At 44.5% G+C, this 26,810-nt stretch overlaps 2 protein-coding genes across 2 annotated transcripts; both read left to right on the top strand.

Moving 5' to 3' along the window:
* On the top strand, window positions 1,601-3,563 carry LOC8070346 (cyanidin 3-O-rutinoside 5-O-glucosyltransferase). The gene has a single exon (XM_002442632.2). It carries the CDS (start codon window positions 1,976-1,978, stop codon window positions 3,518-3,520), a length of 1,545 nt encoding a protein of 514 aa, XP_002442677.1. The 5' UTR covers window positions 1,601-1,975; the 3' UTR covers window positions 3,521-3,563.
* On the top strand, window positions 6,252-9,391 carry LOC8071405 (ubiquitin-like protein 5). Its single transcript, XM_002442631.2, has 2 exons — window positions 6,252-6,932; window positions 9,134-9,391. The coding sequence occupies exon 1, from the start codon at window positions 6,681-6,683 to the stop codon at window positions 6,900-6,902; it is 222 nt and encodes a 73-aa protein (XP_002442676.1). The 5' UTR covers window positions 6,252-6,680; the 3' UTR covers window positions 6,903-6,932; window positions 9,134-9,391.

Below are 26,810 nucleotides of genomic sequence, written 5' to 3'. Positions count from 1 at the left end.
AAGAATCTTGAAAAAGTTTTAGTTTTTAGGTGTAACTAAACAAGCCCTAAATAAATCGAGAATAAAGACTAGGGACAAGAGCAGTTTTGTATCTATTGAGGAAAATAGGCAACCGAACAAATGCAGGTCAGAATGAACATAGCCGCGCGGCGCAAGGGACGGAGTCACAAACGCCGCGGAACTACGGAAGGCCAGGCAACTGAATCATATGGACTCGTATATACATATAACCGTATAAATAACATACTTTATTCTTGAGCTGAATACTATATATTATACCTATTACCTACTAATGCATTTGGGGTAGAGCCCCCTGGCCTCAAGGGCCTGGTTCCGCTGCACTGCTCGCACCCCCCCAGGGCCGGGGCTGGGCACGACATCACTCATGACAACAAATAGCGTGGATAGCATCGATATTCAGATATTTTTTTTTTAGAAACAAAGAACAGACATGGACGGACTCAGATAGCGCACTCACAATCACGCATGAGCGAGCAATTTAATTTGTTTGATTGGTCGTGTGTCTACATGAGCGGATGTCACGATATGGATGAATACAATTTGGTGGGATACACTCAATTGGAGCTTCAATTTTCAAAAAAAAAAAAATGGAGCTTCACTTGCCCGCTAGCTAGGCCTGGTAAATGCGGAGATAGGGTATGGGGTTCAAGTGTCAATCTCACAGGTAAGCATGTTGGACAGTCGTGCAGCCAACCAAACATCTTAGTTTTTTTTCATTTGCTAATACAACGACTTCACCAAACACCTCTTTTGAAATATGGTTCCACGACAACCAAATAGACTATGGATGCACACATCTGAACATATCACGATCTCTGGTTCCCTCAGTAATCATATATCAGCTTTTTCGCAAAAAAAATAAAATAAAAAAAACAGATCAGCTTACATTTCCCTGAACCAAACGCTTCACTAGGGTCTTAGAAGCATCTTATATTTTGCAAAACAAGAAAGACATCATCATATGCCTAGTTGCATTATTCAATATGGCGCCAACCAAATATATTTAAAAAATTCAATGCGTAGGGGCTTCGAGTCCTCGAGTTTCCTAAGGCCAGTCTCAATGTACGGTTTCATGGCACAGTTACCAAGACTCTAAATTAGGTAACCGAGCCAGATGAGTTTCATGGAGATGAAACTCCTCTCTCATCTGATGAAACTCCTTCATTTAATGACCCTGCCAAGTCAGCAATTTTGCTTATGTGGCACCCTATTTAATGTGCATGACACTCTCATGAAACATGCATTGAGACTGGCCTAAAAGAAAAACTCACCACGCTTTTGTCTGAACATGCATGACGTCTTTTCCTTCGTATGTATCCTTCCTTGATATATACGACATCATACATTATTCCAATAGCTGGCGAAGCTGTCATAGACATTGGCAAAACCATAAAAAAAAAAAAGAAAATCTAGACGAGACTCCTTATAGTGTGATTGGATCTTCTAGTTGTCGTGTACTTTTTTCGTATAAGATTTAAAAGTCGTTTTGAATAAGGTTCGGATCAAACATTAAAAATATAAAATCATCGATAACTTTTCAATTGTTGAGTTTGCAAATGTGAAAATTATATGAATAGATTTGTCTTGAAAAATACTTTCATAAAAGTATACATATATCAATTTCTAAATATATCTTTTATAAAAATATGAGGTCAAAGTTGTGTTTTGAAGACCGTGTTGCTGTCCTAAGCGACTTTTAAATCGTATACGAAGGTAGTAATAAATAATTCAGTACCTCACACATAAATACAAAAATGGTTGCCTAACTGCTTAGGTATGATTCTGAACGAGCCTACCTCACACCAAATGTATTTTTTTGAATGGTAATTAATGTACTGGTTATCAAGCTTCTATATAGAGTGATGGTATGGATACACAAATATACTAGCTAGCCAGCATAGCCTAGTCTATATCTTCATCACCAAGGAAGAACAGCTACTTACTGATCGAAGTAATGGCGGCTCCCCTTGCAAAAGATGAAGAAGATCACAAGAAACATGGAGAGGGTTGTAGCCATAGCCACTTCCTCGTGGTGGCCTACAGCATGCAAGGCCACGTCAACCCTGCACGCACGCTCGCACATCGCCTTGCTCAGGTCAGCGGCTGCACCGCCACCCTCTCGATCCCGCTCTCCGGCCACCGCCGCATGTTCCCCTCTTCCTCCGACGACGACGACAAGGAGGCCGCCATCGTCAGCGACGGGCTCATCTCCTACCTCCCCTTCTCCGACGGCGTAGACGACGGGACCTGGCCCATCGAAGAGGAAGACCGGGCGCGCCGCCGTGACGCCAACTTCAGAACCCTCTCCGCCATCATCACCCGCCTCGCCGCCAGTGGCGGACGGCCGCCGGTGACCACCGTGGTGTGCACCCTCAGCATGCCGGTGGTCGGCGAGGTCGCGCGCGCGCACGGCCTCCCGCTGGCCATCTACTGGATCCAGCCAGCGACCGTTCTCGCCACGTACTACCACTACTTCCACGGCCACGACGACGACGAGCTCCATCAACTCCTCGCCGCCGGCAGCAGCAGCAACCTAAGGTCCGACGACGACGAGGTCGTCGTCACTCTCCCAGGCATGCACCGCCCTCTTCGAATCCGCGACATGCCGAGCTTTTTGGTCGAGGAGAAGACGCAGGACGGCCTGTCCAAGATGATCCTCCAGTCGATGCGCGGGCTGTTTCAGCAGATGGACGAGGAGAAGCCGGTGGTTCTGGTGAACACGTTCGCCGCGCTGGAGGACGACGTCGTGCTCAGAGCCGTCCAGCCATACATGGACGTCGAGGTCTTCGCCGTAGGGCCAGCAGTTCCATTATTGAAGAAGAAGGACGACGGAGGAGCAAGCGAAGAACGACTAGCACAGATCCATCTCTTCCAGCACGACGAGACGGCGGCGTACATGGAGTGGCTGGACGAGCAGCCGGAGAAGTCCGTCGTCTACCTCTCGTTCGGGAGCTTGCTGGGATACACGAGACGGCAAGCCGAGGAGGTCCTCCACGGGCTGCAGGCCAGCGGGCGACCATACCTGTGGGTGGTGCGCAGGGAGGGCCGCGCCGAGGAGGTGGATGACCTCTGCCGCCTGTCGACGGCGGCGGAGAAGAAGGCGGCGGGGATGGTGGTGGAGTGGTGCGACCAGCAGCGGGTGCTGGCGCACCCATCGGTGGGGTGCTTCGTGACGCACTGCGGGTGGAACTCGACGCTGGAGGCCGTGGTGAGCGGCGTGCCCATGGTGGCCGTGCCGAGCTGGTCGGACCAGCCGGTGAACGCGTGGCTGGTGGAGGAGGGGTGGCAGGTGGGTGTCCGGGCGGAGCGGGACGGAGAAGGGACGCTGACGAGAGGGGAGCTCGCGAGGTGTGTGGAGCTGGTCATGGGCGCCGGTGACAAGGCGGTGCAGGTGAGGGCGAATGCGAGTGGGCTGAAGCAGAGAGCTCGAGAGGCTGTTGCTGCAGGTGGGCCGCTGGAAACGAGTCTCAGGAGATTTGTCGAATTCATGCAAAAGTAATAAGTATTTTATTTTTGACTTTTGCTATTTATCTATTGATATATATTTTTTACGAAATTTATTAGATTTCTATATATTTGATTGTGCTTTAGGATTTGTACTACATGGTCGTATTTATAAAAAAAATCTGATAAATTTGATCACACAAAATCTGTTATTATAGGGTATCTCCGGCTAGGAACTCTCCATCTTGATAAAATAAGATTTGTAGCCATGGCAACAAAGATATCATCTCGGTCATATGGATATATATGATCTGATCTTGATGTACTCCCTCCATAGTTATAAACAAAGCCATTTATGATAGCGACACGGTCTTCAAAGCCTAACTTTGACTCCTTGTTTTTATAAATATTTATCAAAAAGTGGTATATGCATATTTTTATGAAAATATTTTTCAAGGCAAATCTATTTATATGGTTTTCACATTTCCAAACTCAGTAACTTAAAAGTTACTCATGATTTATATTCCCAATGTTTGACCCAAACCTTGTCCACAACGACTTTCCTTATAGGTATGAAGGGAGTACTTTTTAAGCAGAACCGATGTTTGGTTTAAGTTTTGTTCAAAGTATAATTGGCTCTTATTTATGCTTTATCTACATACCACATTTGGCTCTGTTCGCTTTGCGGTAAAGTCATGGCTAAAAATATTGTTCGTTAATTTATTATGAGAAAAAACACTATTCGTTGAAATAGTACGGCTCTCGTATTACTATACAAACACCATGTCTCAAGCAATACATGTGTCAAGAGTCAAGACAGATCACTTGTTAGTGAGACATGAATTCATTTCAAAAATAATAAGTTCAAAATCCTAAAGCAGTTCTACCCCCTCCAATCAAAATTATAGGTTGTTTGGGCTTTTCTAGATCAATTTTATTCTTTATATTACTATATAAAAGATAGAACAACCTATAATTTAGGATGATGGGCATCTATAGAGATAGAAAAAAGCTCAAATTATGCTATTGAAGCTGAGTTGGCTTATTGACCATAAACTGCCACATAATTTTGAAGATGCATAGTTGCATATATACCTCAACAAAAAGAAAAGATCTAAACATAATATTCAACTTTGTTAGAGAAAATGTCGTACTATTGAGCTGCCATTGCTGACAGCATAGGCCAGTACTCTCCAGCGAGTACTGACGAAAGAAGAGTGGCTCCAATCTATGTAATCCTCCTTGGTGTGTGAGGCCACCCATTGATGTGAGTATAGAGAAGCATGTGCATTGGGGAAATCGTGGACTAGTACTACCACAATCTCCACGTCTTTTCTCGGAGTATGTCATGATGAATAATGGTCTTGTAGTATAATAGAGCCTCCTGCGAAAGAGTCCATCGCTCAATCCGATAAAAAGTGGAGGCACCATTTGGAGTGTACGTTATAGAAATGAGAGATTGATCCAATGAAAATATTGTGCCATGTCCAATGGAACAAAGCTTTAGACGTGTTGAAAGGTCTAGGAGCTCTTTCTTTTCTTGTCTATATGAGTAATATAATATAATATAATACTCCTTTTTGGCTAAAGCTAATAAACTTGTTAACCTATCTATAACTCTTATAAAGCTAAATCCCACTAGATGAATTCTCTCTTCATGCAAGGTGTCCACATCATTCCCCACTAAGTGACCCACTAAAAATTCTATCTCTCCATGCAAGGTGTCCACACCATTCCCCACTAAGTCCATGTCATCCCATATTAATTACAAAAAATGACCATGTCATCTATATCATGTGAAATATTTTAAATCTTTAATCTATTAACATACAAGTTGTGTACATACACTATTTGTTTCATCACCAATTAATTCCTCTATAATGTAACCAAATATTAGTTTTTGTTCTTTTAGCTTAGCAATTTTTTTACTAGATCTAATACAATAAAATACATGCAAGTCAAATTCATATATATACATACATAATAGACCAATTAATTCTTCTATAATGTAACCAAACATTAGTTTTTATTCTATTAGCTTAGCAATTTTTTACTAGATATAATACAATAAATACATGCAAGTCAAATTCATATGTATACATACATAATAGACTGAATACCATATAGTAATGTTATGCATATAATGATTTATTTTTAAGAAAATCCCACAGCAACGAGTGGGGAATTCACCTAGTATTGATGATGAATAAACTCTTATTAGGTCATCTCTAAAGATCTTGTAAAACTGAATTATGTGACGAGGTGTTAACCACTAAAAAAAATCGAAGGCCACCAAAATCCTGTTCTTAGAGCATCTCCAAGAGCCTGCCTAAAATTACTAGCCAAATTCTAATGTTTAGCCATTTTGTAAAATAGACAACTTCTTAAAAAAGAAGAGGTCCACAACAGCCTTGCTATCAGATAGCTAGTGTCAGTGGTTGGCTATATATGACCAACGAAAATCAAGGAATAGCAAACTTTCTATTTTACAAAACCAAACAGCACATCTGTTGGAGCCTATTTTTCTGTTATACAAGTTCTAAAAAGACTTCATAATAAGAATAACAAATCTGTTGGAGTTGCTCTTAGAAAGGAACCGAATCCAAGAAAATGCAAAACCAAACTGAGGAGGCAAAATCAAACTCATCCACTTTAACATATTCCTTTGTACCACAAAATCAAACCTAGGTCTCCTTTGACGCCACATTGCCAACCACCCACACCTATCTCCCTGACCAACTACTCTGTACATATATGTATTTGGGGGTCTGGCGAGTTGGTACACCAACACCAAACATTTGTATACACCGTCAAATCCAATAATCCATACGGTGTGGCACTCGTGGCTGCGTCACGGTGGACGTCAGTTCTTACGTCAGCGCTGACGTGTTTCGTCAACAAAGACGGCTGCGTTGACTTGCTCCTCCCAGCTGCCGTCCGTGTTGGCATCGTCAACGAAGATGTGTGGCCTTCGCTCCGGCCGAATCTGAGCCGTGCACCTCTGAATCGACGGCTGCCGCCCGTCTCCTCTCCAGGCTCTGCTCTCCTCTCCGTGAAAAAAAAAATAAATAATAAGGAGGTGTGGTGACGACTGGTGACGCGCTCTTCCCCCAAAAAAAAGGCAGGTCCATCTCGACTCGAGGGGAAGTTTCGCTCTCGCCGGCGTCGAGGACCGTCCGTCCGTCCGGGGAAGGAGCAGGAGCCAGGAGGCGAAGATGATCGAGGTGGTGCTGAACGACCGGCTGGGGAAGAAGGTGCGGGTGAAGTGCAACGAGGACGACACCATCGGCGACCTCAAGAAGCTGGTGGCGGCGCAGACGGGGACGCGCCCGGAGAAGATCCGCATCCAGAAGTGGTACAACATCTACAAGGACCACATCACCCTCAAGGACTACGAGATCCACGACGGCATGGGCCTCGAGCTCTACTACAACTAGCCGCCGCCGCCTCCTCTCCCCTGTTGTCAGGTACTAGCACCCACTTGATTTCCTCTCGAGCCCCTCTGCTCCCTTCGATTCGATCCCTGCGCACCTGGTCACCAAGAGTAGCTTATTAGCTGACCGAGAAACATCGATTCTGGGTTCTGCGTAGGCTGATTTCAGTTTGGATGTGTGGAATTCGACTCCTTATTATCTGACTGCCGACTGATTAGGAGCGAGGGATTCGTTTCGAGGACTGATGTATTAATTCGTACTACTAATAATTAGCTGTCGTTTCGTGGCTTAGTGGGATCTTTTTGGTGAATCAGTGAACCCTGATTGATTTTTGCTGTACCTTTATACATGGAGAGTCTTCAGCTAAGGACATGTCTGCTTTGTGTTTTACCCTTTATTTTTGGTGAATATGTCTTGGTGATTCAGAACAGCTCAGTTGTTTAGACAAATTGGGGGTGTGGGGGTGAGGGGTTCACAGCTGTCACTGGCATATTCACATAACCAATTTGAGTCTTGTTTCGAGCCCACAAATTATTCATCTATGAACCTATGTGAAGCCGAGGTTCAATCAACTAACTTTGAGCTGGGAGTGATGTCCAATGCTTGGCTGTCATTGAAAAATATCTCAGACAGAAAATTATTTTACTGGTAGCTTCAGGATATTTTCAGATTGGTTTATGCGTTTAGCACTGTCTCACTGAAATTTTCTTAAGTAACACAATGCCCATTTTTGGTACACAATAGTTGTTTCTTGATATTCCCAAAACTGTTAACCACCATGTGATGTTTTTTAAACCATGATACTGTGTATTTATGGAGACAACGCCGATATGATCCAATTCAGTACTACAGTAATTAAATTGGTTATTGTGGTAGCATAATGTATAATGCCTTAGGTATTGCTGAGGCTATGTATGATCGTTTATTGTGTTGAAGCTCTTAACTTTTCAGTTTTGTGTATAATCTCTATTAAATCCTTTTCTGAATGTGAAATAGAGTTTGCTTTTAAAGATTTGAGTGAATTTCTGTTGGTGCTGTTTGGTTCCTTGGCTACATGGAATGTTATCCAGTTCAAGTGTTTTGCATCATAATTTGGTTTTGTTGCTTAAATTTGTGAAGTAGACACTAGGCAGAATAGGTAACCAAACATATGATATGTGGTGATAAAATAGACCAGTTATGTTATGATTGATACAGAACATCGTATAATCATGTTTAGTAAGAGATCAGAAAGAACAAATCCTTTCAGCTTACCCAGAAAACTTGGTTGTTAAATCATGCCTTATTAAATATTGTTAGATGCACAGTATGAATGTAATTCTGAAAACTTGAAAGATTATCAAGAAGTACTTCCTAAGATGGCTCAATTATAGATGCACAGGAGCCTTGTTGTTTACATGATTCTATTCTACTTCTAGCATTAGAATCTAGATGTCTTCTAGTAAATGATTTTTAGTTTTGGTTTGGTTATCATTGGCTACATCATTAGATTATCATGTATTGTTTTGGCAACATTTGTGAGTTCGAATGAAATGGAAGGGGGTTGAATTATTTGATTGTGAGCCTCACAAGATTGTGTCCTCTATCTTTTTTTCTTCCATTTCTCGTAATAATGATACAGGTTGAAACAATTTTGTGCCTAATAGCTTATTAGTTTGAACCTGTATCTGTTAGCCTGATTAATGACACATTTTATTGTATTTTTTTTTTCACTGCACAATGCAGCATATTGTGCACTGTAGTTTGGAAAATTATTTACAACTTGGAGCACTGCATCAAAGCGCTGGAGATTGGAAAGCTACTTATTAGTTCAATACATGTTGATGTTTCCTTTCCAAATAGTTGGCATGTGTGCATTATCAAAGACTTGAACATTTTTAGATTGCTAGCAAGTTTGTTTATGCTTGAATTCAATGATTACAAGTTGTCCAATTAATCGTGATTATAATCGCAATTAATCATGATTAATCGTCCTAATCGGTCCATGGTGACCGATTAGGGGTACCATCAACTTGTACAAGTCGCCAGATTAATCGTGATTAGTCGTCCCAGTCGGTCCCATGGCGACTAGGTTCGACTGGACGACTTGTATGCAACAAAGTTGTAGATTTCCCTGATATTAACATGTGACCATGTACTTGTGCACCTTTACCTAGAATATTTGACTTCCCTGTTTCTATATATGATTACCTTTGACATATTCCTTCTCTAATCATTATTGAATTCCCATGCAGGCTGGTCTGAATTCAGAAGTCACGGGTGCAATTCCAGTTGCAGTCTCTTAAGCTCACATATATATAAGCAACCTCAGTGAGCTATTTAAGACATGGTGTGCCAAACTATAGTGACTACTGACAACTTTGAATATGTTGTATGATCAACCTGCAAACTTGGTGTGCTGCTACTCATACTATAAATAACGTAGGGCTTTAACCTTGGTTGTGGTAATCACCATCTCTTCTCATGCAATTATGTCCACATCATTCTGCTTCCTCATTGTGCTTCAATCATTGCATCCTCTGCAAAAGTTGTCTTCCATGCCTGAGATCTGCAGTGTAATGGAATGAAATTGCGAGTTCGCGAGTGATCTGTTGGTAATTAAGGTCTGCACATCAAACTGGCTATTGGGCGTGAATAAATGAAGTTATAGAGAAGTTACTGTTCAGCTCCTGGAAGTCTGGAGCAGCATGGAAAAAGGAGAATTCCTTGCATCTCTCTCCAGTACTATGAGCATGTTTGGATGAGCTAGGGCTAGTTAGGCCTTGTTTAGTTCCTGAAAAATTTTGCAAAATTTTTCAGGTTCTCTGTCACATCGAATTTTTAGACGCATACATGGAGTATTAAATATAGATAAAAATAAAAAATAATTGCACAGTTTGGTCGAAATTGACGAGATGAATCTTTTAAGTCTAGTTAGTCCATGATTGGACAATATTTGTCAAATACAAACGAAAGTGCTACAGTGTCAATTTCCCAAAAAATTTTGAAACTAAACAAGGCCTTAATAGGTGGGGCTAAAAATTGACTCAAGTTGGCTACCAACTAGTTGATGGCTACCTACCTCCTGTTTGGATGCACCATGACTAAATTTAGCTAGCTAGCAATTAGCTCCTGCGTCAAAACACATGCCCTACATTGCCTAAAAAAAAGCCCTACATAACGCACGTCCTTAAGCTTTCCTGCTCTATGATATGTTGATGGGGACTAAGGGTATGTTTGGTTAACATTGCTACTGTTAAGCTTACCACACTAGTTTTTTATGGGAGTATTTTCTGTTGAGTTTCACAATATACAAAATCGACAACCTTTGTCAAGATGTACTAAATCACATATGGGTTATGGTAGATGGAGTCGGAGCTCTATTCCAAGGATGCTCAAGGAGAGCACGTCAGGAGCTTGTCACCTATCACCGGTCACCACTATGCTCGAAGCCAAGCACCTGAATGCACCTCCCCACAGCCCAGACTGCTCTCTGACCCTAAAAGGGTTCCACAACTGGCGCTGCCTCTTGGTCCTTTCTCTGGTGATGAGGGTGGAGACTCGTTCTCGTTCTAAATTTGTTATTAGGTTTAAGTCTTGGTCCTGTCTTTCCTCCATCTCTAGGGATCTTGTGGGTGATGAGGAGGGGTGAGGATTCATTCTCATTCTAATCGGCTATCAGTTTTGAGTTAACTTTGAGTTAACTTTTTTTGCTTGTTTTCAGCCACATGGTGGTCCACACCACCACCATCGTTCAACCATAGCCTTTGACTCTGGTGTTGCTAACATTGCGTTCTCCACTAGCTCGGTCGTCCTCAATTGCAGTAGCATCAGAACCTTTAAGAAACTTGAGACGGACCTTGCCATCCACCAAGCTCCGTTCATCTTCGCCATGGTTCTAGCGACCCTCACCATGCCTATTTGGTCAAAAACTGATCCATTGTGGATATTATCGTCTAGACCACAGATCTAGTGGTTCCACCACTAGGGTTCGTAGTTTCCTTCATCCTACAGTCAATAGTCAATCAAGGAACTTCCTCGCCTCAATCAGTCTATCCCCTTGCAAACCCGTGCCAAGCTCCTTCAACTACATCAACTCGGCTTTTCTCGCATTGTCATCGCCCTACGAAATCGTCTAACGACGATTTCAATTTCATCCATGGTTCACTAGAGATGTTCTACATCGATGACTTTCCCACCCTACATCGTCGATGCTCAGCATGGTAAGTCCATTTGGGTCCAAGCATCCATGACGGCTTCTGCATGCCCTCATCAGCGTTCTATTCGTCGCTGCCATCGGTGTGCTAGACTATTTGGGTCATGTACACATGTGCTTCTATGGTACATGTTACCTCGTGCGACACAGTGATGTTTGCGTGTGTGGTACCCCTTTGGGGGTACTGATGTGGTTCAACCTTTCGAGGTTCTCATTGTGATTTTCTTGCTCTTCTAATATACTCGTTTTATGGCCAAAATCCTATTCAAAGACCATTTCTTGGCTTAACGAACCCAATTGCCTTTTTTCAGGAAGGCAAGCTTTCCCTAGACCCCCTTCTCCTTGATCCGATTGACTAGAGAAGCTTTGATAAGATGTTTTCCTTGCCTCCAATATGTTTTATAGATCTCCATGAGCTACACTAACCTTTTGTGTTTGCATGTATAGTAACCACATCTACTACTACATGATACGTAAAGAGGAACCTTGTGCTGCCTTCCCATCTCCCCAACCTTACCCCCACCTCATCGACCTACGTCACCACCCTCCTCTACTCAACCGAAGACAACAAACGACTTTACTAAGTAGTTTAATAGAACCCCATTGTTTCCTTCTCACTAGTATGTGCTTATTCTCTTTAGAGGGGGTGCATGCATATATATAATTTTCCTTGATAGGAGAGTGGTCATATGTGTATTCTTCAAGATTTTTAGTGTGCAGTCACACAAAAAAAAAGATTTTTAGTGTGCTGTGAGAACCAAGGTAGATCTGCCAAGATTGACTCATCAAGAAAGAAAAATGAGCCAAATAAAAGTAAGTCCCTCCATTCTGTTAGTCTTAATATTGTTTTATCAGAGTTTTATAAACATTAAATATGCTGATGTGACAACATATTAATGAAGGGAGAGGTAATAATAGTTGCATGGAAGTAGAGAGAGTTTCATGGGAAATAAAATTCTTCTACACCGTTTTCAAAATATAAATATATTGGAAACTAGGTCATGAAACCCCACTGAAGATGACCTTATGGAAACAAGTGGAGCTTCATCATGTTAAGTAAATGCCACATAAAGAAAAGATGCATGACCGGAACAAAATAACTTGAACTGATCCTGTTGATGTGCCACCCACTTGTGCGCCACACACGTGTGCCCACACACACACCTATCACACGCGCGCGCGCATACACACACAGATGCGTGGTGACATACATAGACATGTGCACACATGCATACACACGTGTCATCCACACACACACGCACAAGCACATCGTGCACACACAGTCACACACACACACACTACTACTACAGATTGAGTGACCATTGTCGCCACTTTCACGGCCATAGAAGACACATAAGCAACGGTGCTAGTGGGGTTAAATTTCACCATCATATGAAAATCAATGTTTTAAATAGCGGGCTAAGCCTCTTAGCGGCAGCCTCTCTAAAAGGCTAAAAAAAGCTATAGCGCGCTAAGCTATTTAGTGGTTGAGCAAAAAATATGTCAAACATCATATAATTTTACACATAATAAAGATGAAAACATTATGAATACCAATAGGGATAGATATTTCAAAGTCTTACTAACATATTACGTCAAAGTTCGTAGTTCATACATGATACATTAATAATGACACACATCACATGGGAACATATCCCTGCTATTTGGGCCTCGAAATTATTTGGGCCGATGGAAATGAAGCTCAAGGCCAAATAGCGGCGCTAAACTAACCCAATTTAGTGAAATTAGCGTGCTATTAGCTACTAATAGCGGGAACAATCATTTAGCGTTAAAATCTTCATAAGTTAGCAGTTCTCTTCCAGAAACGCTAAATAGCGCTATAGCGTCCGCTATAGCGCGCTATTTAGAACAGGGATGAAAAGCCGAGCCGACTGGGATACGTGTTAGGACCGCCGGCCCTACACGTGCATTTGGTCTATTGGCAGTAAATTCAGCGTGGGTTCAATGTCCCAACTACCTAGAGCCAATCTTCTTTCTTCATCGCCTAGAGGTGCTTTGTCTTCCTCCTTGCACACCTCACAGACTGTGAGGAGGCCATGAGAGGTGCAAGATGGAGATAAAACACCTCATTGGGTGGCTAGTGTTTGGAGAAGGCTTTTAAGATTTGATGCTTTATATTCTATAATCTGTACCTCTACGGGTCGAGATGCAGATCTGTATCCCTCCACCGTCAGAGGTAGCAGGCTCGACCTTTAGGTACCAAGATTATGGAATATAAAGCACCTCACTGAGATCATGACACTCTCCTGTTTAGGGGCTCCATACTCGATTGGGTGCTCCAAGTTTGCGAGATGCTTGTTCTTCAAGATTGGGTGTTTTATATTCCATCTTGGATCTCTCACAGTCGAGAAGCAGATCTACATCCCTCAACTGTAAGAGGTACAAGATGGAAGGTACAACACCTCATTGAGATGCTAGTGGAGTGTTGCTTTGTATGTGCAAATTGTCATATGATACAGCTTTGCTATTGCGTACACCGAATCGCCTGGCCCGTTCCCTAACTCCAAGATTGGAACCTGGCAGCACCTTGGTGGCATTCCTCCCACAAGAACACAAAACTAATAACTAATAGGCAATAGACAGGTATGATAATTAAGCAAAGTTTCACTATCATAATAATTAACATAACATAAATAATCACACATTTTCTATTCAGACTCCCTTCTTGTCAGCTAGATCCTTGGAGGCGGCCTTCAAGGTGCCCGATAGTTTGTTCAGGGTGGACCAGGCTTTCTTTCATCACTAGGTTGTCCTCATCATCTGTTTTCCTGACCATCTCCTTTTCTTCATTACACTTGTGTAAGATGGGCCGCGCTGGTTCCATCTTAGGAGATTTCAAATGCATGGTAGTCAATGCATCTTCCTTGCTTGTTGCTTCAACAAACACCCCAACTTCCGTGCTTGTTTCTTCATCAAGCTCATCATCAATGATTTCAATGATATCACTGAAATTGCCTTGTTTGGTCACATTCTTAAACTTGGCTGTGTATCTCGTCGTGACACACACACATGTGCCCCGCACTCTTCCACATGCGCATACATGCACCATGCACACACACACACACACGCACGCGCGCGCGCGCACACACACACACACACACACACACACACACACACACACACACACACACACACACACACACACACACACACACACACACACACACACACACACACACGCGCGCGCTCACACACGCTCACAAGCGTGTGCACACATGCACGCTACGTATGCGCACACACATGCTCACACACGCGCGCACACATTCATTCTACTTCCTCATTCATATTAACATACAGTTCCCACAACATTGTTTTTATCTAGCCCACTGTTATGATGTTTTTATAATTGCTTGAGAGGTTTTTAGTTCTCACATTAGTGCTAAAATGTTTGGATATTGGCTATTCAACACATATATGCATCTTTTTTGTGTTCCATAAGATTACACTCTTTTCATCATGCTTGCATAGAAAATGATGTGTCCTACCTCTTTTACACCTAGTCACCTACTAGTTTCTTTATCATCCATTATTTTATCTCTTTAGACAATTTGAATCTTACGTGGCTCTTTGCATATATATGCAGGGAGTGAGATATGCTACTTCAAGAATGGGGTATATACCAAGGCCTTGCCTCCAAGAACATTTCAGGAGGGAGGTATTACCTAGTTGCATCAATGTATACTATGCCTAAGGAGCCCAACTGTGTAGTCAAATTTAATTTTAGGCTAGACTTCGACTTCTTCCCAGTAGATTTTGGTGGGTTATCGATCCCTCAACCAATGAGCAAGGTGCCTCGTCAGGCATTGAAGTGAAGGTTGATGTGCCTGCAAAAATTGCTAGAAAATCTATCTAGGGTAGTTAGCATGTTGTGTTAGCTATGTTAAATACCCTTGTGTAAACACCAGACATGCCCATATGGATACATGGTGAAGTTGCACTACTTGAAACACATGTTTTGCCGAGGGTTTATGGCTTTGCCGAGGGCTAGATCTCAGGCACTTGGCATAGGCTCTCTTTACCGAGGGCTAGCCACATGAGCCCTCGACAAAGACAGGCCCTCGGTAAAGAGGCCTTTGCTGAGTGCCTAGCCCTCGACAAAGAGCCCATCATGCGTGCGCTGCCGTAGATTGCCGGAATCCCACATCCACCACCGCCTCTCATCGGATCCACTGCTCCCAAGCCCATATCCACATGTCGTCGCCGCTGTTCATCGGATCCACTGGAGAAGGGAGGGAGGGCATGGGAAGTGGATCCACCTCGGAGGAGTAGTTTCACACTGTCCCACATTGGATCCACAGAGGAGCATCACCATCGGATCTCACCAGTTGCTCGTAGGGGAGCATCACCATTGCAGGGGAGCACCAGATCTCGCTGCCTCCTTGCGGGAGCACCGCTATAAGGGCCATGCGATCGAGCTCCATCATGGAGGGCCATGCGAGCTCCACTACGGAGCACCACCATAGGGTCCACACGAGAAGGGCCATCGTCAGGAGGGAGGGAGAGGGGCGCCGCTATGAGGGGTTGGAGAGAGGGAGAGGGAGAGTGAGGGCATCGAGAGAGGGAGAGTACGACGCCAAGAGAGGCGGAGTGCGGGAGAGGAGCGGCTTCTGGAGAGCGTAACCCTAAGTGTTGCTTATATATGAGCCCAGGGAGGATGGATGTGGGCTTTTGTTTGGGCTGGGAACTGGGCCACTATTTTTGGAGGTGGCATTTATAGTGTGCCCACCTCTAGAAATGTATTTTTGGAGGCAGTTTCTTTAAAATGACTGCCTCCAAAAATAGAGGATTTTGGGCAGCCGTTCGGGAGGGGGACTGGCTAGGAATAATGGAAGCGGGAAAAAGGGTGCTCACCTCCATTTGAAAAAAGGTGACGCCACCTAAAAGAAATCTTGTACTAGTGCTATATAACTTTTAATTTCATGTGCTCTACCCACGTTGAGTTGAACCTTGAGTCCTTGACTGGTGGCAGCATATGTGTGTATTTTTTGTAACTAGATCCTGTAAATTGTGCTAGTGGAATGCATGAAGACGGTTAAACTAAGTGGGTCAAGAGGATGACACTCGATAATGGATTAATTAACTTGAGTGGGGTTCTCGCAAATTGCATCTTTCTTCTTTGATCCATCATGCAGCCCTGCCAATCAGCCCCACTAACCTTCATCTTAGCTTGCCGACCATTAGTCGTCCTAATTGTCCAGTTTTGTGCTACCGCGTCTGCATCACCGTATCGTACCCATGGGTCGTACCCTGCCTCACCGACTTTTGTTGCTAGCATTCTTCGTCGCACACACTAATTGTGATAGCTTGAGTATGTGTTTGGTGACTATGATGCCATGTGAGGCCGAAGTGAAGGTTGCAACAAAGTGGAGTAGCTAGAGACGGATAGTGAAGCATCAATGCTGAAGAATAGCTAATGAATGAAGAGAAGGGTAGAATAATCCACAATTGCATAAAAGTAGTGAAACAAATTAGGAGATGCTAGTTTAATGGTCATAACCAATGAATCTCCACCATTAATATCAATCCGATGATCCAAATTGTATCTTCTTCCTTGATCTATCGCCGCCCTGCCGATTGCCCCACTAACATTCGTCTCCTTTAGGTAGCCCTCCAACTATACACCATTCATCCTAATAAGCACTCTAGACCTAGTAGAGTGTAGTTAAAACCCGGCAACAACATCAGTATACTCTGGTGACCCATCCCTAACTCTGAAAACACCATGCATGGGAGCCTTTGAAAAAAAGTGGGTTAAGAAAGCATGGACATCATTGGGCTTTGGAGAACTGAGGGAGGAGCGTGCTAAGCATGTTGCTGGATGCTAAACTGTGTTTGGAAAAAGTTCTGAAACTCGATAATATACAGCAGCTGCAGGTTGCTTTGTTTCTGAACAACTAGTGGTGGGAGAGGAACTGTGTGAGACAAGAAGATAGAAAAGTGGGTTAAGATTGATCATGTTACAAAGGCATGGCAAGCTGAATTAACTGCATGCATCCACGGGGTAAAAGCAGCAATGCAATGCGGCATGGGAAGGATCATAATTGAAACCGATGCAGTGTTTATTCAGCAGGCTATAAAGATTCCAACCTTCAGGCTATCTTCTATGGGGGGCTTAATACATGAATTGAAAACTCTGTTGAATCATCAGGAAATTTGTAGAAGCTAGAATAGAACATGTCCCATGGGTTTTTGTAACAAAGTAGCTCATGGCTTGGCTCAGTTGGGTGCTATTTGTCAGGAGTCTCTGTCGATCTTCATCCTGGTTCTCTACCCAGTTTGTATCCAGGACTTTGGCCAGCGATTTGGCTGGATCACAGCTTTGATTTAATGGAATCCAGTGGTTCCCTAAAACAAAAAAATAAAAAAAAACACGGCGGTGGCATTATTGAAAGTTGGGTGTCAATGTCAATTCAAACATGTATACTTGGCCAAACGGGCGGCCCGGCCTTGGCACTATACGGCACTATATGCGGCACTATGTCCTACCGTGCCGTGTCGTCTCGGGCCACCGTGCCAAACTCTCGGCTCAAGCACGACACTATAACTCCTTAATCGTGTCGTGTCATGCCAATAGGCACGACGGCCCATCGTGCCCGTACTGGCCCGTGGTTTCGGGAGAAGTCAAGAAGTTCACCGCGCTCTGCCTCAAGGAGAAGACGGGCGCCACAGCTGTCGTATAGCGAGGAGGGAGAGAGAGTGGCCGCAGCAAGGATGCGTATGCGCCGTCAGCTAGGGAGTTAAGGTTTGGAATGGTTGTGTGATGTTTATATACGTGGCTCAGAATACACCTAATGGTCATGATCTATCCTCAAAGCATCAGATGATAGAAGTAATTGGGCCAACATCGTGCCAGCCTATTAGCCGTGTTGTGCCCGTGCCGGCACTGCGGGCCGAAATTGCGGCCCAGGCATGGCACTACCACCGGGCTTTGCCATGCCTGGACCGTGTTTTTAGTGTCGTGCTCGGGCCGGCCCATCGTGTTAGTGCCATATGGAAATCTATACAAACATGTGAAACGTAGTATATGAACCAAGAGACGTCTGGACCTGGGCGGGCGTTTTGTAGCTAGAGACGCGCAAAATGGATAACGCGGGTTGCGCACTTGCGCCTGCGCGCGGCGACGTGGACGGCAACGGCGAGCACGTCTGGGACGCCGGCGCCAGCTAGCCCGGCCGCTCCCCAGTCCACCACGCAAAGCGACCATAGAGGAGAAGAGGAACCCCTTGCCAGTTCTTCGGAGGCTCTCCTCTTTACCTACCCTGAACCCTAATACTCTCCTCCTATCCGCGCTCCCGATCGATAGCCCCTACATCGTCGCCGCCGCCGCCGAACCGCGCCCGATCGTTGGCTCGTCCAACCGACGCCGCCGCCGCCGCCGCCTGCGATACAGCCTCCATCCGATGGCACCCTTGCCCCGCTCCTGCCCGCCGTGGGTGCTCACTGCTCAGGCCTCCGACGCCGCCCAAAACCCCATCCTCCACGGTACTCAGGTCTCGTTGGATTGGATCTCGTGATCCCTGTCGACGGTGACTACGACGAATCATGCAGCAAACCAGCGCCAGCGCCCAAGAAGAAGTCCAAATCCAAGTCGAAGAGGGACGAAATTAAACAGCATCTGGATTTTGGACCAGAGCCCACCTCCCGCAAGCGCAAGACGGAGGCAACGCCACCGCAGCCGGCCAGCGCCCTCCCTGGCCTAGCGCCGCCTGCGCCGAGGAGTGCGCGCCGGGGCAGCTCATGCTCCCATCCTCTCGCGCGTCTTCAAGTATGAGAGAATCGTGCTCTCGGCCGACGACGGCCTCATCACCACCAGCTGCAAGGGCTACCGCATGGGGCATATGGGGAGGGGGAGCCTTTTCTTCTGCAAGTCGCCAACAAAGTTCCAGGTAATATAAATGCCTGTGTATATATATGATGTGGTAGTGTTGTTGTGCCAATTTATTTATTAAGAATACATGCATGCAATTATTACCATGAAGTGGTCATGAACTCTAGCTATTTTTGACAAGAGAGTTCCATTCCATGCATAAACATGTATCCACTCAGTGCTTGAGATGTTGTAGACGACTATTATTAGAATTTTGTAAATGGATTGTTTATTAGCTTGGTTTTGAGATATCAATGTCTTATGGAATAAGTAATAATCACTGTTATCTCAAAACCATTAGATGTAGTTGCTTTTACATTCTTTTTTACTAGTTATTATATAGCAATTGTTAAGACTGAGAAATGTTTTTATATAAATCATATACTTTATATGTCAACGGTGTCAATGTCTAGGAAAGCTAGACCTTAGCTACGTAATTCGTAGCCTCGATCCATGAGGTTGGGGCAAGGTTTTACCCCTTGGTGCCCTGTTGTTGAAGAAGGGGATTATGAGATAGGAATAATGCTTAATCCTTCTCCAAGAGCCATTCGACTTACATATAGGCACTAAGTTGTGCCAATCACTACTCAAATCTCCCTCAGTCACTCACTAATCTCTAAATATGAAACCTGCACCAAAAGCGTGCTAGGGATAGGGCCACGTCGTCCGTTAGCCTATTAGGCGTAGGATCCAACGAACTTACAATATCAATCGTTCGATCGAGTTCTTCGCGGATCCGTCACCCGTTAAGCCACAAACCCAGACAGTCATGAAAGCTCATGAACCCGCTCGAGCACTCGGTCGATGGCTCATCCCACGCTCCTCCTCTCGCTCATGCGCCAACCAACCGCGCCGCATTCGTCCAGCCTCGTCCACGGCAGGAACTGACTAAGCTGCAAGCCCTGCAAGGGTTGGCCGCACCGTCCTGGGTTCTTCACCTGGTACGCCTCGTCACCTGCGCCTGCCTTCGCCACAACACTCCTTCGGGACCTCATCCCTTCCACAGCGATGCTTCAAGATCTGCACGGGTGGAAGAAGGCCCTGGTCACTACACCATCGGCCTATGCCAAGATGGTGGAGGCTCGATCGAGTCAGGCGGCAGACAGAGAAGCGCGGGCCACCACGACACCACCAAAGGCACGCGTGAGGAAGCAGACAATGCTTTCTAGCTCCCCGCACCCTGTGTGACCTGCCACCACGCTTAGCGGATGGGCCAGCGCTCCAACAGATGGAGCAATCGACATCGATGACGCCCAATAGCTGTTTGACAAAATGCCTCCAAGGCAAGCTGTTCACCAAACCAGCACTAGGCCCAGACGTCCGCAAGAACAAGGTGGCAACTTTATTCTTGGCCATGTCTTGCTTTTGTCCTCAATTCCAAATCTTATATCTAGATTTTCTCAATCTAATTTGAACATAGACGTTGCAGCCATCGTGAGCACAAAAGCAGCTCTCAAACTCTAAGCCAAATCAAAGGATGCAAAGAAAATTGCCTTGATGCACTGGCGGTGGCGGCAGCAGGACAGTACTAAACCCCTTTCCTATCTTCCCTATGCCTTCTATGTTGTGTAGCTAAAGGATGTGCTGTTGAAGGAGCATGAGCTTGTTGCAATGACAGCTTGCCATGGAGCCACGAATGATTAGTTCCAGTGCTTTGATTTCATTTTTGCAAGCAAAAGGGGGCGATGCAAATCTGACACATTTTTTGTATTGTGCAAGTTTCAGAACCGTTGTTACAGGTACTTCAGCAAATCATAGTACTTGTGATATACTTCTTAGCTTTGCTAAACCATCTAGATATCCTTTAGACATGGAACTACTGCAGCTGGTTTAATAATTAAACCATTCATTCCTTATACCTTTGGAACCTTCTCCAAATTTTTCATGGAAGTGCAGCTATATTTGGATCCCTATATAAACTGTTTTTCAACAATAGATTTCATGTAATCTGGGATCACTTATTTCGAAATCTTTTGAATTTAGCTAAACTTCTATGTGAACCTGGATAGGTTAATTTAATTTCAGTTTCAGTTTCATGTGTAGTACTACTTGTCTGTGAGATTGTGACAATATAGTTCAGGTGAAATGCTCATTATATAATCCATTCTAGATGATGACCATGCTGTAGTAGAGCTCATTCTATTTATACAGTTGCTTACCGTGTTAAATTTGGTGCATCATTAAAGCACAAAACTGAACATCAGGTTCAGCACTCTGAAACGAAGGTGATCTGCAGTCCCATGCATTGCAGTATTATGTCTTTGAGTTAGCCTTGCCAGCCTCTAACCACTCCTTATGGCAATCACCCATGATTTAGCTGCCAAAATAGAAAGCAATTGTGTCATGCTGTTGGCCTCAATAGAAACATGAGATGCCTTCAAACTTAGTGGCTTTGGCTTATTTTTGTTAAGTTTCTTCCTGTGTTATAGTTAAATTTAACCACATGTGTTTACTGAAAATACATTGAGCAAGAAAATTAAACAGGGTCCTGTTACATGACTGCACTTATCCCCTATATATGTTCTCGCTAGCTATCAGTTACTATACTTTGATGGCTTCAGTTCTAAATTCAGCAACTTTACAAAATTCATGTGCTACAATGTATATGTGCAACTGCAGGTTCTCTAGAACACAGGGAATATACTTATATATAACTTTTATCATAAAAACGCTATCTGAACTATGCCCTCTTCTTCGTTACTGATCAAAACATTATATTGCCTCAAAGAGCGTTGAGAGGCCTGAAATTCAGTTGCCTCCCTAGATGCGAACTGTGTCATTGAATTAGTGTTTGATTTGTCTTGCTATCCACTGCACAAACAACGAATTCTACACTAACCATAACCAAGATCTATGGGAGGCGTCCAAGGCAAGCGTGGCATTAGAGCAAGTATAATAGCGGGCTATAGGAAGGCTAAATGCTGAGGTAGAGGAGAGAGAAGAAGCGAGCTTGGTCACAAGAACCAAGAAACTCTGATTTTGAGAAACGAGTGGACCATGTATTAACAATGAAGAGTTAACTACCATATAAGTGAGCTGGGAGGTAGGCCCATAAGAATCCTTGTAGCCAGCGGCTGGCTATATTATTAGCCTTGCTCTTATAGTCTATGCAACAAACTAAATAACTGCACTTTCAACTTTGCCATGTAATCCTTTCTATCCTATGGAGAAGGGGCTGCACACACTCATGATCTACACATGGACTCACATATCGGAGGCTGGCCAACACAGGCAGCTGCGCGGCAACGCCGCGCAAAGTTTATAGTATGTTTCTAAATTAGCACTAGCTAATGCTACACCTCTAATTAATAGCAGATTAGCCACTTTCCTAGCCAGTTGTTCCTGCCTTTTTAGCCTTGCGTCTAAAATTCTTCCCCACATTACATCTCTCCCCCTCAATGAGCAGCTCGCTGTCCTCAAGCTAGAAATTTGGATAGTGCTCGATGAAAGAGTCGATGTCTTCCCAGGTTGCCGATATATGCCATTGGTTCCTCTTTCCACTGGACAAGCACTCGATGCACACCACAGGCTAATCGAGTGCGCACTGCCTACTTAGGTTATGGAACAACCGCTCCATGGTGGATGACTAGTAGAGGTGGTGGGGCATCTAGTGGCATGCCGACAAACTTTTTGAGAAGCCCCACATAGAACACATCATGCTAGCGAGCACGTCGTCTTCTCAACATCATTGGGGTTAATCAGGACTTTTGGTGATAGCCCGAACAAAGAGCTTCGTGAAGAACCTCGCCCCATGGAGCTCATCCAGGAGCTCATCGATGACGGGGATAGGGAAGATGTCCTTGATGGTGACAGTATTGAGGGCACGATAGTCGATGCAGAAGCGCTAAGGTCCATCAGCCTTCTTGATGAGCAGGACTAGCAAGGAGAACACAAAGGAGCTCTTGTGGATGAGGCCCTGATCCAACATTGCATTGTATTGTCGCTCTAGCTCATCCTTGTGCATATGGGTACTGATGGGGGTGGATGGCCACAAGCTGCAACCCTAGTGTGAGGATGATGCTATGGTCAACGAAGATGCCTGCAAAAGCAGCAAGCAGGGCCTTTAGGAGGTTGTCATCCTTGAACGTCTCATGTAGCTTGGGGCTCACTGGACCCGCCACGCCTCGCTAGTGGACTTGGTGATCCTTGCACCAGAAGGACATTGTGCAAGTGTGAAAATTCCTAATAATAGGGCATAGTGAGGTCGGCCATTGGGTGTCGAGAATGATGTCATAGCTGGCCAGGGGCTGGATGAAGAGATCCATGTGGAATGCCTCACCATCGATGGAGAAAGTGGCTTGGCAGAGGTCACCTAGGTAGGGGTCGCGTTCATTGTTGCCCACTATGACCATCATGTTCGCGCGACATTGCAGGGGCAGGGCCATGCTGTTCGCCACCGCCTCCAAGATGAAATTGTGGATCAAACCAAAGTCGAGCAACACTGAGAGTGGTGTCACTGAGCTAGAGATGGATCTGCATCATCTTGCAAGTGCGGACCCTAGTGATGGTGTGAAGGGAGATGTGCAACTCTTCGTCCTCCATGGTACAATTGCCCAGTGGCTCATCTTCCTTGTCGACCCTCTAGCACCTCCAGCAGGAAGAGGCACTAGCAAACCTTGTTAGAGCATCTCCAACAGTTATGCAATTGGAATTTGCCATTTGCTAGAATTTGCCAAGTCCCTAAACGTTTTGCCAAAGAAAAAAATAAGTCCATCTCCAAGTGTTTGGCATTTTTGACTTGGCATTTCTCAAAATAGTGGACCCAACTATTTTTGTCCGAGATCTTTTTTTGTTTGATGCGCTTCGCGCGAGATTTTTCCTCTGCGCGGGAATTTCCATCACCCGTCGCCGCCAGTCCACGAAGTCGCAAGTCACCGCTGTTTCTATGAATCGCGGCCTCTGGGTCCGCCAGTCCACGAAGTCGCAGTTCGCCAGAGTTCCTTCGCGCGCTAGTAGTCCACGAAGTCGTAGGTCGCAAAGTTCACGTCGCGCGCGGCCTCCAGGATCGTATCTCCTAGTTGCGCGCGGGGAAAGAAAAGAGGCGGCGTGAAGAAAGGAGGCGATGGCACGGGGGAAAGAAGAGTTCACGCAGGGAGGAGGAGTCCTCGCGGGAAACTACCGCAGCACGTGGGGAGGTCGCGCACGACAAGAAGCCGCAGGAAACTCGGGATATCAAAATTGCCAAGCCATTGTGTCTATGCAAAAATGCCAAGTTTGGTCCATCAAATGCCAAGTTTGCCAAAATGCATAAGTCAAATGCATAACTGTTGGAGAGCAACTTTTATGGTTTTTGACAAATTTCTAGAATGCATAGTCTAATTGCATAAATGTTGGAGATGCTCTTATGGCTGCACTCAAACTTATTACAGTTGTAACAGAGTTTGAGGCGGCATCATTCCTCCATCTCGGTTGTGGACAAGCGCTTGACCTAGTGGCACTCCACCATGACCATCACTGGTGCTGGCGACGTAGCCTTCGATGCCGATAGAGCTAGGTGTGGAGGGGGTGCTAACAAGAGTGCGCACTGGAGCCTTGGGGTAGTTGGTGTGGCGCTGAGGCATTGGTGGAGGCACATTGCTCCCACAACTCCAATTTTCACATCAAGCTCGTGGCTACGGCCAATGATTGAGGGTTGTGCACCTCAACATCGGTTACTGGAGGCCCACAGTGAAGAGTTTGACCTGTCAGGTTTCTATGAGCCATCCCACGAGGGTGGAGCGCTCCTATTACTTGACGAGGGAGCATAAGCGCTTGCATGCCACAAAGTAATTAAGGGGCTTGGAGTGCTGGCCCCTAGCATAGTTGAAGGAGCTCTACAAAATGGTGCTTGGAAGGTGTGTCCTCGTCCTGCTGAACTTGGATGGACCACATTTGCACAACCATCTTCTAAATTGTTGGAAGCCATCCATACCTTTTGCTCAACCATACATGACACGCTGTTGATGGAAGTATGACTCACCTTGATTGATGAAGGTGAGGGGATCAGATTTCCCAACAAACTTGGGGAAATCCGTCTTCTAGAAGTGTAGGGGACGATCGGGCGCAAGTTCGCCCGGCACGGTCTTGCCCGAGGCAGAAGGCTACGACTATGCTGCATCTAGGCGATGATGGCCTAGGAATTGGCCTTGATGGCAGACTGTAACATCTTGATGGTGTAGGTGAGGGCGGCGAGCACCATCTTGTGGTCATCGCTATTGTCTCCCATTGTGAGCATGAGCTTCAGAGTGGGTGGCGCAGAAGTTTGGCGGGGTGGAAGCGTTGGCGAGGTGGGTAGCTGTAGCGAGGACGGCCTGGAACATGGTACCAGATTGTCAAGGTCGTTGATGTCTAGGGTAGCTAGACATTGGCTACTTAGTTTGTAGTCTTGAGCTGTGAGGTTGGCCGGGGTGAGGTTTTACCCCTCGGTGCCCTATTGTTGAAAAAGGGGATTAAGAGATGAATATTGTTATCGCTTAATTCTTCTGCAAGAGCTATTCGGCTTACATATATGTACTAGGCAACAATCACTCCTCAAATCTATCTCAATCACTCACTAATATATTTCTAAATTAGCAACGGCTAATGGTGCGCCTCAAATTAACAACAGATAGCCACTTACTGGCCAGCTGTTCCTACGTTTTTATAGCCATGGCTAAACTGCTTTCCCCACATGACACTTTACATGTGTGTTGTGTGTATATACTGTCGTCCCTTATTGGTTTTATATCGGCATAGTGTTTTCCCAGTTCACCGTTACACAAATTCCTAGCCCTGCTTTAGACATTATGCGCATAGACTACTTAAATGGTTATGGAGTCACTTTAACCATATCTCCAAGGCAAACACTATGGTCTGAAGGTGTATTTCTCTCCACCATATATATGTCTTTTTGTTTGCACGCTTGCATGCATTTAATGCATGGGCAAAAATTAAGTCTACTATGCTATTTACAAATAAGAGAGTTCCGTAAACATGCATCCAAATGTGCATCCACTAAGTGTCAGTGCTTTATCGAGATGGTGCAGATGACTATTAGTAGAATTTTGTAAAAGAAGTGGTTTATTAGTTTTGAATGCAAAGATAGCAATGTCTTATGGAATAAGTGATAATCATGTAGTAGATACTTGCTTTTACAATTGTTTTAGTTAGATAGTTAGGACTAAGAAAAGTTCATATAAATCATATGCATGTATTGTGTACTGATATTGAATTAAACAATTAAATGTATTGCTCACATCCTTTACGCGTGTGTAGTGTAGGTATATATTTCCTCCGTCCTAGTATAGAGTGCATTCAAGCATTTGAGAGGAGTCCTCAAATATAGTGCATTCGAAGAACAAGAAGATAATGTTTACTTAAATAAAAATACAGGAGATGAAAGCAATTTAGTGCTTACCATATTTTGCATAAGTAAACTTAGATTATACCCTTTAATCATGTGGAATAGGATCAGATTTCAATAAATTAGGAAGTTAAGTGAGGGGTACATGCGTCTCTTGCCCTCTCTCTTATTTTGTCTGAAAATAGCCACAATATAATGTATTCCAGAACGGAGGGAGTATATGCCTTTGTTTCTTGGTTTTAGACCGGCATTGTGTTTTCCTAGTTCACAACTACAAAATTATTAGCCCCTCTTTAGACATTATATATATATACACTAATTATTACTAAAATGTTTATGAAGTTGATGATTCACCATATCTCCATGGATGGCACACACTATATATAGTATTCCTTCGGTACAAAAATCTGAAGGTGTATTACACATAGACACGCACATATATACACACGCCACTTGCTTGGACACATGCATGTGTTTAATGTATAGGCAAAAATTAAGATTATGCTC

Source organism: Sorghum bicolor, chromosome 8, assembly GCF_000003195.3.
Source record: "Sorghum bicolor cultivar BTx623 chromosome 8, Sorghum_bicolor_NCBIv3, whole genome shotgun sequence".
In the NCBI taxonomy this organism is placed as follows: domain Eukaryota; kingdom Viridiplantae; phylum Streptophyta; class Magnoliopsida; order Poales; family Poaceae; genus Sorghum; species Sorghum bicolor.
This window is presented reverse-complemented; position numbering and strand designations above follow the sequence as displayed.

Excerpts from the sequence above, each read along its gene's own strand:
- LOC8070346 (XM_002442632.2), top strand. The coding sequence starts at position 1,976 with ATGGCGGCTCCCCTTGCAAAAGATGAAGAAGATCACAAGAAACATGGA.
- LOC8071405 (XM_002442631.2), top strand. The coding sequence starts at position 6,681 with ATGATCGAGGTGGTGCTGAACGACCGGCTGGGGAAGAAGGTGCGGGTG.